Source organism: Taudactylus pleione, unplaced genomic scaffold (genome assembly GCF_031769625.1).
Source record: "Taudactylus pleione unplaced genomic scaffold, aTauple2 ptg000017l, whole genome shotgun sequence".
In the NCBI taxonomy this organism is placed as follows: Eukaryota; Metazoa; Chordata; class Amphibia; order Anura; family Myobatrachidae; genus Taudactylus; species Taudactylus pleione.
The window spans coordinates 13,712,006-13,726,191 of NW_028284419.1; the positions used below are offsets into that span (position 1 = coordinate 13,712,006).

At 43.0% G+C, this 14,186-nt stretch overlaps 1 protein-coding gene across 1 annotated transcript in view; it reads left to right on the top strand.

Moving 5' to 3' along the window:
• LOC148540817 (calcium-activated chloride channel regulator 1-like) overlaps positions 1-14,186 on the top strand; it is a 125,620-nt gene that overhangs the window by 39,897 nt on the left and 71,537 nt on the right. The window contains exons 5-6 of the mRNA XM_088482194.1: positions 837-1,020; positions 8,199-8,423. Coding sequence (XP_088338320.1) covers positions 837-1,020; positions 8,199-8,423 — 409 coding nt within the window. The remainder of the gene's footprint in view (positions 1-836; positions 1,021-8,198; positions 8,424-14,186) is intronic.

A 14,186-nucleotide genomic window follows, 5' to 3' on the forward strand; every position in this document is an offset into this window, starting at 1 on the left:
CCTAAACCCCAAAGTATCCCTGTGGACCCTATAGACTTCGAAGAAAGAGAGTTAACGAAGGTAAGTTTTATCAAAGCTCTCATTTTTTGGGCACACTTCAGGCCACTTTCCAGTAAACGCCCAGAAACCCCCATGTTTGCCAGCGCCTTTATACACAACAGCAGTCTCTGAGTACACTCAGGGAACACATGCGTCATTGGGGTTTTTAGGACTTTTCACTGATGCACACTAGCTAATAATAGCTCAAATGCGCAAACATCATCATTGTGTCCACCTCTGAATCATTGCCTCTACTTGGGTGAGGTATATGAGTTTTACATTCACTACATATGAGAATGTCGACATGGTCTGAATATCAACATTGTGAATGTCAACAGAATCTCAATGTCATTGTCAACATTTGTGACATCAACACTGTTATAATGTCGAGATTGATTATGTTGACAATACTATCTAACCCTGATCTAACTTTAACAATGGTATATTTATACTGTAAAAATGCATAATATCAACATTTTGTCAATGTTGAATGTCGATATTATGCATGAAGTTTTTTACATTCAGAATATCGACATTCAGAACCATTTGCCATTAGTGTCGACATTCTGAATGTCAACAATATGACTGCATATTCTCTATTTAACATGCGTTTAATAATTTAGTGCCCTGTGCATCAACTGGTTTAATTTAAATAAGCATAAACATATATTGACACCATCAATTAAAATATACAGTAGATCTCATCAGCTTACAAAAGTCTTTTTGCTGCTGCAACATAGTGAGTTTTGTAAAGTAGAAAATACAAATTATAACATTTGTTTCTCTTTCCATTTCAGGTGTCCTCTGAGCTTGGGTGGTTCAACTAAGATTGAAAAACACAAACCTAAAGAAGACATATATGTAAGATTAGATTGTGAGATTGACCCTGTCACTGGCCTCTATGAGGAGTACTGTCAGTTTTATCCAAATATGGACCAGAACGTGCATGAATCTGTTATGTATGGACAAGCACTAAAACCTGTAAGTATGAAAAGTAAAGTGGTTCACATTGTTGTAAATCCTGAGAAACCTTCTGTTAGTAGGAATATATTCATTATTACATCTGTATAAGTATCTTTCCCTACATTTTGTTATGCTTTTATATATATTATCATCATTGATTTGTATGACAGAAGGGAATACAGGATGTACATCAAACAGGGCCACACAAGACAGACAAATCAATGCAAATATAAACACTATTATTAGGGAGGATACTGATAAGTGCAATCATTTTGCAGCAAATTCAATCACTGTCCGCACTCAGAGAGACTGCCTTATATTTATGGTGCATCATTAAACTACTATGGGGCTGGTTCAGAGATATATCATAATTCAATGTTAACACACAATTCTGATGATTTAAGATCTGTGCATGTGTCAGAGCTGCACTGTATGGAGATCTGGGTCTGCAATGTCACTTCCAGTGCCTAGAACGCCGCAGCAGGTTTGACATGCTACTGGCATTTGCGGCAATGGCCAACGTTCCAGAAAACAGGGGCATGTAGGCCCCATTTTTTGGGAGTGCTGAAGCCAATGGCTAGCAGTGTCGTGTGGTGAGGTAAATGGCTGGGGAGGCACTGGCTAGTATCAGAGCCAGATTTACACATACATATATGATCCCGAGAGTTCATTATACAAAGGTGCAGTAGTATATAGTGCTGGAAATTTGGTGTGTTTTGATCAGTAATGTGTGGAAAAGTTATACACACAAAGAAGATGTTTATAATACTTTTTTACATTTTTCTTATCATTTTTATAGTAAAAACTGTGGAGTAATAAGTATGACAGGAAAGGCTCTGCCTCACCTGGCCGCACATCACTGGTGGCTGCATCCTTGTGTCACTGGCTCCGGCAACATGATTTCACCAAACATCCTGAGTAACCTGAGGGTTACTCAGCTGTCCGATGGTCACACAGTTGATCTGATAGCTGCGTCTTTGGATGTAGCATCGGATCAGAGAAGACAGTAGTGGGCATCTTTTTACATAAAACTTCTCCTGCATCTTCTACATAATTGTGCACCACCGCTCCGTACCAAGACGCAGCAGCTGTGTCTCTGAATCAGACCCTATATTGTGTGTGTAAATTGGGTACTGTACCGTTAGCATCTACAGTGCTACTATTACTGTCAAGATGCATCATGTGACATAAACCAGGTGCATTTACTAGTGGCTTTTCCTGGTGTCAAACTAGCGCATATAGCACAGCTCTCTCCTGGCATAAATCTGGCTTTTATGCTGCCCTTGCAGAGTAAGATATAGTGCATCCTGAGATTCATCCAGATCTGCAACATGAAAAATATGTAGCCGGAGCCAGGATTATTAAATAAGGTATTTAAACCCCCTCTTGATATCACCATCTAATCACCTTGAAAAAGACTCCAAAGTGAATTGAAACGCGTCGGTGGGTTTAAATGAAATAGGAATACCAGAGAGAAAGGGAACCAGTTTGTCCAGGCTGCTGCAGGCTCCAAGGTCCGATCAATCCCGGGAGGCCCTTGTGGATTTACATCATATGCGCTTACGGGTGTCGGGCAACTGCACCCTAAATATCTGGTACGCCTTTATATTTTTAGTGTGATGGTGAAACATTTTTTAAGTGTTCTTTTATGTGTTCTTGTTGAGTTAAACGATACTTTTCACCATTGAGGCTTTTTTTGTCTCTTTCCCCTTTATGTTACTCCGAATGTGAGGCCAATTTAAGAGTGCAAAATAGCTGTTCAAGGGGACGGTGAAAAAGGAGGAGTAGAGAGAAGACTTAACTGAAAAAAACTTTTTATAACTTTTTGGAATATTTGTGATTCCTCATAAAGAATTTTCTCAGAATAGAAATCCCTGTTGTGGTGTGCAAGGGGGATACATTTTTTTTGTTTGATATTTACCTTGTGTGGAGTGTATGAGACCACTCTTGTGTCCCTCTGCTGCATCAATTTATTGAAGCGCTTTTTTATCCTATTTGTATACATCAAGAACAAAATGTGTTTGTGTGTTTGGCACATAATACATCCAACTCCACATCAGCCTCATGTTCAGCATCTAAATCTGTACTTTTCCTTTTTCATTTATTGTACTGCATTTGCCTCATATGCTGACAAGGCCTGGATTCATGTAAAGGCCACGTAGGCCAGGTTTTCCTTGTCATACAAATCTTTTCATTATACTACCCAACAAAATTGGAAAGATTTACTGCATATGGCATGTGAATATGTGTTTTCGCCTAATTTAGGAATGCTGAGTTCAGTGTACAAATCTGATTTCCTCTATCACATCGCAATTATTAGATACACACAAATAACAAAAGCGGTAATAGCTGTATCTGAATAAAATAAGATAAGTGAAAATTTCAATTAATTTCTATAGAATTGAAATATTAGTCATATTAATTTACAAAATACTAATAAAACAACAGACACACCTAACAACTACAGAAACTAAACTTCATAAACTCTTAGCAATACAAATTAGATGTAATGTAATTGTTAATAAAAGATGAAATGTACAGCGTCTCATTGGACTCTTTAATAATGAACCAGCTGTAGTCCCCCGTCATTGCAGGGTCCCAACATCCTTGGTAGCAATGCTCTATTGTCAGAATGTCTTGGTGAAAATGTTCTACTTGTTCATTACTTACACTATCCAGGTTGTCGGGAAAAAGTATAGATGTAATAAGTGAATTTTCAGTGACATTCTACAACCCATATTCTTGTAGTTGTCCAATAGTTCCTTCACCATGGACATGTAGTTGGCCTCTTTTCTGTTCGCTAAGAATCGACGCACAGCAGCCTTGAAGGTGTACCAAGCAGCTGATTCAATTTCTATCAGTTTAGTAATAAATATTTCAACTGTAAGCAGTATCCTTGTTTGGGGGCCAACAAATATGCCTTCTTTTAGCTTTGCTTTTCCTTCAGATAAGTGAAAGCCTGACCTTATTTATCCAGAGCTTTCACAAAATTCTTAATTATACACAAATTAATGTAAAGTGGAGGTCAAATTATTTTATGTGGCTCAACCAATGGAGTGTACTTGATGTTTTTCTCTCCAGCAACATAGGTTTCTCTCTCTGGTCTTTGTGATATAATGATTTTATTTTTTCCCCTAAACACAGAAAACAGCAGTACTTTGTGAATCCACCTTGCAAACGTAACAGCAGTACAACTACCTTTAACCACTTGCCTGGCACAGTCGTATCAGATACGACCATGCCAGACTGGGCTTTACCTGACATGGTCGTATCTGATACGACCAGTCAGAAATGGCCACTGGGCGGCTTTGGGAAGCTAGTCTTCCCGTAGCCGCCTATATCAGAGGGACCTCCTGGTCCCTCTGCATCACAGGATTCTCCTCCTGTGTGTCCCGATCACTGTGGCCAGCAGTGATCGGGCAGCGGGCGTGACCTCCCTCCTTGCGCGGCTGCCCTGCTGTGTCCCAGGCCTGGGCAGCCGGCGGGATCCCCTCCCCCTTGTCCCCGCCGACGTGGCATTGACTTCTAGAAGCAGCAGTGGCAGCTTGTTAGCCGCGGCTGCTGCTGTTTCCGGGGAGTGGGCGGCTAGCCCACCCCTTCCGGCGCTGGCTAGCAGTGGCTGCTGGTGACATCCAAGTAGAGGAGCAGCAGCTGCAGCTCCTGTCAGCCACGGCTGCCGCTCTGTCCTCGGGGAGTTGGTGGCTAGCACTCCCCTTCCTTCACCGGCGCTAGCTGCAGTGACATCCAACTACAGGAGCAGCAGCTGCGGCTCTTGTCAGCCGCAGCTGCTGCTCTATGCCTAGGGAGCCAGCGGCTAGCCCAACCCTAACTTCAGCGGCGATGGCTGCCCCTATCAAAGCCACCGAAGCAGCAGCCGCAGCATCGTCGGTGGCTGCTGCTCTATTCCCGAACCCGCACAGCCGGCAGCACCTCATGCTCTTCTCTCCTCCCCCGGCCAGGCGATTACATTTGTGTCCAGTCCCCAGCACCTCCTACTGCCTACAACTCCGCTCCTGTCCCGATCACTGCTGGACACAGTGATCGGGCATTGTACATGCCCCCCCCCCCCAAAATAAAAATCACACAATCTATATACATTATAATATATATATATATATATATATATATATATACGGAGATGTGTGTGTGTATATATATATATATTTATATATATACACACATACACATGTGAAGATAGATATATATATATATATACATATATATACACATACACACGTGTATGTGTATATATATATATATAGTATATAGATTGTGTGTGTGCAGCCCCCCAGCCGCGGTCTCAAACAATCAATTGTTTTTATCGATGGTTGAACCCATCGGTCATCGATGGTACAGCTGTCAATGGCCATCACTACAGTATTCCATAAAAATGTTTATTTTTATGGTATATGGTGTTTTAAAAAAAAAAAATGCGCTGGAATAGTCTTAAAAAGATGTTCTTGACCTAATTCAATCATAAAAAAAAACGACAATTTCGGAGCGGTTTTTGGAAAAAGAATTCGTCAGTTAAGTGGTTAAGACACAACAAATATTCCATCCATGATCAGACTACTCTTTGAGGAATCAATAAACAGTAACCACTAACTAGTATTGTGCTGAACACCAAACTCAGGGCCTGATTCAGACCCGGTCGCAAGCGCTGTGCGCTCACAACCGGGTCGATGGAGGGCCAGTTCGCACGTGTGGTGTGCGCACTGCCCGTGCATGAGCCCCGAAGCAAGTGCAGAAAGCGCCCGCTCCGGGAATCACTACAAAAAGGGGTGGCTGTCAATGTTGATCGACAGCTCGATCCCTTTTGTAGGTGTGGCCGGGGGGTAGCTCCACAAACGGAGACGTTCTGTTTGTGGGCAGCCTCACTGACATCACCAGTGATGTTAGTGAGAGAGCTTCCTGCTCTGTTAGAGCCGAAAGCTCTCTTGGGCTTGCGGCCACGAGACCCTACCACAAGGGTCTTGTCGCAAGCCCGATGGTCGCGATGGTCAAGACCATCGCGACCATCATCATGGCCGCTCACATAAGCTGTGGGTGGTAACAGCTATGCGAGCGGCCAAGAGGCCGCAACTTAAAAACCAAGCGCCCGCCCTGATTCAGAGCGAGCGCTCGCTTTTTGCGAGCGCCTCTGAATCAGGCCCTCAGTCATTAAACTGATAACATCAGTACATACACACATTGAATTTTCCTTTTCAAAAAATGTGGCCAAAGAAAAGTTTCTTGTTCTAAAACTTGAAATTGTTGTACCTTGTGCCAGAAGGTTGCACATAGAGCTGCAGCGATGAAGGGATGTCTGCCGGATGTCGACATTTCACCTGATCACAGGCTTCCTCAGGAGTGTGGATATAGTATACACACTCCTGAGGAAGCCTGTGATCAGGTGAAACGTCGAGGAAGAAGATTGTATCGACCCCGCTTCACACCGCCCCAATTGATTGCATTACACGGAGGACGGAAAGACGGGTGAGTCTGCCGGCAGACATCCCTTCACTGCTGCAGCGTTGTATGATACTTACAGCACTCACAGCACCACAACTCTCTCAGCGCTAGAGAGCGGGGTAAGTTCATCACTGCACTATACGGGAATCCCAGCCACTCTTTACCCATGGTAAATGCTATACAAGATATATTTTTTTTAAAGCATCAAAAGGACTATATAGCCGATTAAGGCTTTTGATATGAACGGGGGTGAGTAAAACGCAAATTAGTGTATCTCCCCCTCTTTTTTGAGAGACTGTGTACAACGTACCTGTTATGTTCTGGGTTGTTTGTGGACCCGGGGTGGTAGCAGGAGCGATCACAGAAGCGGGTTTGAAAATAAAACTAGGTTGTTTGATACGTGCTTGAGTAAACATAAAGTATGGCAGTAAATAAAAGTCCAGGTATATATAAACGTGCACTAAAGTTCTGTGGTGCGAGTAATGGGTTAATGTCCAAGTAGAAACAATTAGAACTGTCCAGGTGTGCAGGTAGTGAGACTGGAATAATCCACCAGGTATGCAGGTAGTGCTGCAGGAAAATAATAAGCCAGGTTTGCAGGTAGTGAACTAAGGTAATGAGCAGGATGTCAGCAGGCTCAGGCACTCAGGTATGGGTAAGGGTGGTGGAGGAAGCGGGGTAGTCCAGCGGGAGCTAGGAGCTGACAGGCAGACTGGCAGACAGCGAATTCACAGGAACAGGATAAGGACAGAGAACTCCCTCTCAGCTAGGCTGAGATACACGTTGCACTGGCAAAGAAGGAAGGCACTGACCCTTCCTAAATACCCCATGCCGTGCTGTTTGCTGGCCGGAGGGAACATGTGACTCACCAGGATTGGCCAGCCGCATCACATGGCCAGAAGGCAAGATGGCAGCGCCCATGCCAAACGGAATGGAGACGCCGCCAGGCCTTACCAGCGCAGAGTGACAACAGGCCCGCACAACAACGCGTGCAGCCAAAGCCCCCCGCCAGACACCAGCTCCGCCACCAGACAGCCCGCGCCACAACGACCTCACAGGTAACACCCGCCTAGCACCATGCTGAAATACCCTGGCTGTGACAGGCTGTTACACAAATATTTTTTTGCATAAGGAATATTCCTTTGAACTGCTGTCACACCCATGTGGCATTTGATGTTTTGTAAAGCTCTGTTTGTTCTGTCTTTTGTCTTATCCATGTATTGTGTATACCGGTATTAGGAAACATATTCAATACATATTAACTCCATTAAACCACCCCACTATACATATTTATAGTCCAACAGTACCCAATATTGGTTTTAATATTATGAACTATGTATGTTCAAATAAATGAGTTTTTATTTATGAATTATACTCTTGGATTATTTATTTATTTACTTATTCATATTTTGCTTCTTATACATAGAAGCAATTCAACACGAGTTTGAGGTGCAAGCAGGTGTGCGCTGGAAATATATCTCTTTTTTCTCAATTACTGGAGAGACTACACTGTCACATATGCACACTGCTATTACCTTGCTATTACCTTGTGTCTTTGGGAGATGTCGGGAGAAGCAAGTAAAACAGGATTATAGACCCTGGTCTCGTAATGCTGAAGTTCTCCAATAATCCTCCTTTAGAAGAGACCACTTCCCAATACAATAATAATAGTAACCTAGAATAGGGAGGGCATTCTCGAAGCAGCAATCATTTAAAATAATGAACTAATAAGAACATTTCTCCAGGTGCATGCATTCTGCAATGAAAAGACCCATAACAAAGAAGCTCCAAATCAACATAACAGATTATGTAACCAGCAGAGCACATGGGAAGTGATTATGCAATCTCCGGACATATCACAGAGCGCTCCTCTACCTGACACCAATATCTCCCCACCTACTATCAGCCTGCTGCAGTATAAAGACAGAGTGGTCACCTTGGTTCTTGATGTTTCAGGAAGCATGAAACAGGTAAGTTATTTTTCCATTTACCAATTTCTTTTATGGGACACTTGTGCATATTTACAGCCACACATGATGAACAATGGTCTATTTTCAATTTTAAAAAGTATTTTATTACAATTTATATTACAACATGGTACAAATAATACTAATAGTAATGTACTGTAAAACATAACAAAGTATTGATGTTCATTTTCTAACATTGAATGTACGGTCACTATGTGCACTGAAAGCAACACAAGACACTTGCTGTCATTGTCTAATTTTAACTAGACGGTAAAAGCTAACTTCTGATTGGCTGCTGTGGTTCAGTGTATATTTTGCTTATAAATGAAATGTCAGTAAATGATCAATTTTATATGTATTTGGTCTAATTAATTAGTAATTGACTTATCAAAGCTTACACATACAGTATAATTGCATTAAAGGGGTTACAGTACAGTACAGCTATACAGAATTTATACAGTACATCTATACAGTATATACTGTTTATAAACTGGCGACCCATCCCAGCTTCGCACGGGAGCAATTTTGAATTTACGGTCATAGTCTTTTTTAATGTCCTATAAGATTGCCTTGTAGAGGACATTAGTCGTTTTTCCTCCTGATGTCAAAACGAATAGATTTAGTTTTGATGTGACACGCAAAAGGTCCATGTAAAGTTCTCCATGAGAAAAAGGAAAAAGTCGCCACGTTAAGTGTCTGTCCCTGTGCTTTATTTGTTGTCTTACCAAAGCAGACTCTTACTGGGAATTGAATGAAAGAATATTTTTTTATATAGATGAAATAGGAATGGTAAACAAAAGGGGAAAACTGAAATTTTGTAGTAGTAAACAGGGCTTACATCAATTTTTATTGAAAAAACGGATAAACTCTACATGGTATAAAATAAAGTTTATTGTTGTGATATATCTTTAATGGTTAAGGCAGCATAAGACAAGAAAGCGCTCGGACTTACGTTTTTTCATTGACTTTCCTCACTAAATTGTCACTGCGGGCTCCCTTTTGTCATACACCTAAAACTTCCTCAACAAATGCTCTATAGAATAGTGAAACTGCATCAAAATCCATCAAATGAAGCTCGAGATTAGCCCAAACAAACAGACAGACGCCTACCAAGGACCATTTTTTCATTGTCTTTCTTCACTAAAATCGTCACTTCTCGGCTCTCTTCTCTGACACATTAATGGTTCATACACCTAAACCTTCCTCGACAAATGCTCTATAGAACAGTGAAAAGTGCATCAAAATCCATTCAGAGAATCTCGAGATTAGCCCGAACCAACAGACAGATGGGGGGCAGAATTCTACCCCCTTGCAAACCGCCTAGGGCACTACCACCTTCCCTTAATTGGCCTGGTACTGGTCACTCCTTGAGATGGAGATCAGGTTCTCCCCTGAGGTAATGACCCACTCACATCTCTCAAAGGGAAAATGCTTGACAAGTCCTGTTGCACCAAGTTGTGCCACAGAGAAGCACTGCTATCTGCCAAAACCGAGTTAATAGAATCACAGTCCACCACCATAAAAGTGACCTCCATTATATTAAAGAAATGAAAAAAAGGTCTTTAATGAAGAGCTCTAAACCTTCCCCAGTGGGATGTACCACATTGGACCTGTAAAAACTAACCTCTTGGGTTAGGCACCCCCCCCTGGTAGACTTAGGTTTAGGCTGCAGGGAACGGGGGGTTAGGTTTAGGCACTTAGAGGGGGTTTAAGGTTAGGCACTTGGGGGGGAAGTTAGGGTTAGGCATCCCTAAAGGAGGGTTAGGGTAGGAAATTAGGATACTGATACTTACCTTAATTAGCGATCGGAATCTTCACCCCTGCTGGGCTTCCGCTGTTGGGATTTGAACTGCAGGCCATGTGGCCGGCGGTAATACCTACTACACCCGTCAGTGAGTTTAGATGTGCAATACAATCAAATGGTTAAAAACCCTAGCCGTGGCTGCCGCTACTAAAAAACTAACTTAGGTTAGTAAAGAGCTAACCAAACTAAATGAGCGCTGTCAGATGACAGTGATAACATTAAAAAAATACATTTAAAAATGTATTTATGAGTAATGATTGGATAGCATACACAATCACATAAACAAATACAATTGTAATCAATGAATAACTTATAAATTGCAAAAGATAAAAAACAGCAATTTGTTCAAAAGTGTCTGCTGATGTCACAAAAGAGGAGTGGCTTAATGAGTTTCTTGGCTTCTAAGCTGTTTCATTATATTACTTCAAAGTCTTTTTATATACACTTGTAACTATTGTTCATATGATCCTGCACAGTACATTTAGGGGTAAGACTGTATTTAGTATATGTGATTTATCACATTGTAATCCATTGCTTAACGCTTAGTATACACCACTAACACTGAACTTTCCTAATACTTACTGGATGGAGACTATGGGCCTGATTTAGCAAGGATCGCTATTCTGCCAGAACGCATGCACCGCAGTTGCTAATATCAGCGGTGAAATGCAAATGTTTGCAATCGCATTGTGATCACAGCCTGACATAAGGACGCCCACTTCCCCTTACACACATCCATATACTTGAGCAACAGCAAAATTAGTAACATTGAGTAACATTGGACCCATACGCACAGTTAAGGCAGGTTAGACATCACTCAGGAATTGCTAACTTCAGGTCACGCTGTAAGGCCTCAGGCTGCGTATGGAATTGCAATGGATAATTTATGAACGCCCCTGCAAAACCACCCCAACGCACTGACTTGCCTGGATTCACCCGACCACCCCCTCCCCTGTCACGACCCACAAACGGCACTTTCTGCCAATCACTGTGCTTGGGATCTGCGTAACCTCTGCAAATGCATTTCCCATCGCTATTGCTAGTTCGTGCACTGCGATGCATAAGTATGTGCAATGCAAATTAATCAACCGATTGTGTGCGTCTTTGCTACTGCGATCCTTGCTGAATCAGACCCTCTGTTGGTAATATTGAGTAATGTTGCTAAAGGACTGTCACTCTAAACTGCAACAAAATATACACCATATGGATTTGGGTCTGATTTTCATGAATGAATAGTGTTTGTGAAACAGGTGATCTTTTGAGCTGATCATTTTTTAAAATTGCTATCTTACAGCTTTTGCAACTTTTTATCTTTATTCATTTATTGATTATAGTTTTATTTGTTCATGTTGTTCATGTGATTTGCGTATGTGGTATCTAAACATTACCCATAAATACATAAACTTAGCACTACATAAGGACGCCCACTCTACCATACGCACATCCGTAATACTTAGCAGAATAGTGAAACCATCAGTACAATAGAGTACCATCTGACCCACACGCACACTTGCACAAGCCCTTACCTTACTCAGAAATGGCTAACAGCCATGCACGCTATGAGACCTCAGGCTGCGTAGGCTAATTTATGCACGCCCCTGCAACGGCGCTGAAATGTACTGGCACGCCTGCATTCGCCCAAAAACTCCCCCGTCACCACTCACAAATGGAACATCCTGTCAATCAATCTGCGATGGGTCTGTATAGCCTATAGGAACGCAGTCCCGATCTCAGTGGCTGGCTCACACACACACACTGCGATGCATATGCATGCGCAGAACACAAAAATCATCCTATTGCATGTGTATTAGGAACTGCGATCCAAGCTGAATCAGGCCCAATGTTCCAACACTGACAAGAACACACCCTCTTGTAATTACACTGATTGTTCATGATATAATTAGAATCCCTTCTAAAGTAAGGTTCATTACCTCTGAGGAAACGGCCAGACTTACAAAGGCCGAGAAACACGTTAGGTTTAAACCTTACTGGTGGATTCAATCAGGAGATTCTTAGCGCTACATGCACCCCGGATGCTCCAACACTGTATCATCCGAGCGCTACCCTTCCAGTGATCTCAAAACGTAGCGGGACCCGACATGGCTGCTGATCGACTCACTTACATATGCCATTGCCCGGAGTAGCAGCGCTCAAGATATTGAGCCTCACCTATTCTCTACGGGACTCTGGGCCTCATTCAGAGGTGGTCGGAGGATGCAAGCGGTCGCTCAGAAACTGGGCGGCCACCTGCATCCTGACCGCCCACCTCTGTTGCGGTCGTTAGGCTGTGGGTTAACACCCACAGCTCTAACGCCCGCTCAGGTGATGGTCGCGATGGTCAGAGACCATCGCGACCATCGGGGCTTACGACGAGACCCTAGGGTAGGGTCTCCCTTGTCGTAAGCCCTGGAGAGCTTCTGGCTCTGTCATGGGAACGCCCCCATTTGGGCTGCCACCCCCCTGGCCTGCCTTCCAAATGGGGTGAGCTGTCAATCAACATCGACAGCTCGCCCCCTTTGGATCGAGACCCGCTACGACCAGCGCTGTCGGTCATAGCGGGTCTCACGCATGCGCACGACGGCGCCGGCGCCATCGTGCGCATGCTCTGTGGGGGGCCATTGACCCGGTCCGAGCGCATCGGCGCTAACGACCAGGTCTGAATGACCCCCTCAGATTCAACAGAGCGGCCAGCTTTCATTGTCGGAGGGGCAATCCGGTCACTGCCCCCCACTCAGTTTACCCAGACAGAACAATGCTGATCCCAGGTACTTTTTTGTATCGGATAAATTGGATATCAGTTACAATATTCATGCTTGCCACGTTGTGGAGGATTAACATGGATATCTAGACATTTAAAAGATCCAAATGACAATCCATATCAAATCCCTTTTCAAACCAACATTTAGCTTTTTACCACGTGTGTATTTAGCAAAAACCAAAGGAGGTTTTATTAAAGGTCATCTACCAAAATCTACAAGTGACTCTTTAGACCTATAACTCCATTTACGCATTCATTGTTTTATTTTTATTTCATGTTTCTGACTTCTATTGTGACAAATTAATATGTTGCCAGTCTGATCTAATTCATGTATTTATCCATTAATTGATCTGTTTTAGAGATATATTTTAGAGAACACTGCTATTAATAAATATGCTTTTTATTTGAATCTATTGCGATCCCAATAATTTGTTTTTTTAGTTCCAATGTTCCAATACTGGCCCTTGAGAATCCCAGAAAACTGTAAGCATCAATTTTCCAGCTGATGGTTGACTTTTGAACTTTTTCTTGGTCAGCAATTGAGGATGTTTCCATTCCATACTCTGCCATTTACTCTCAGGCTTGTAGTGATGAATCCATGTCTCATCACCAGTAATGATTTTTTTAAAGAAACTTTCATCTTCCTTATAGTATCTGTCCAAATTTTGTTTGCAGATGTCCAAACACTTCTGTTTGTGCTCTTCCGTGAGATGTTTCAGTACCCATCTCACACAAACGTTTCGAAACCCAAGTCTGTTGTGGATTATTTCATAGGCAGAGCCATGTCTGATTTGCTAATTATTTGCAACATAGGGCCTGATTCAGAGCCGGACGCTCTGAACGAGCGCCTGCTCTGAATCAGGGCGTTTTCTTTTTTTTTGCGAAGCGGCCTCTTGGATGCTCGCATAGCCGTGGGTTACCACACCAAGACCATCGCGACCATCGGGCTTGCGACGAGACCCTTGTGGTAGGGTCTCGTTGCCGCAAGCCCTAGAGTGCTTTTGGCTCTATCAGAGCCAAAAGCACTCCCACTGACATCACTAGTGATGTCAGTGGGGCCGGACCCAGACGGTAGGCGTTCCCATGGGAACGCCTCCGTCTGGGCAGCCACGCCCCCGGCACGCTCACCAAAGGGGGCGTGCTGTCACTCACCATCGACAGCACGCCCCCTTTGGTGCGAGACCCATAATGACGGCTTGGCCGT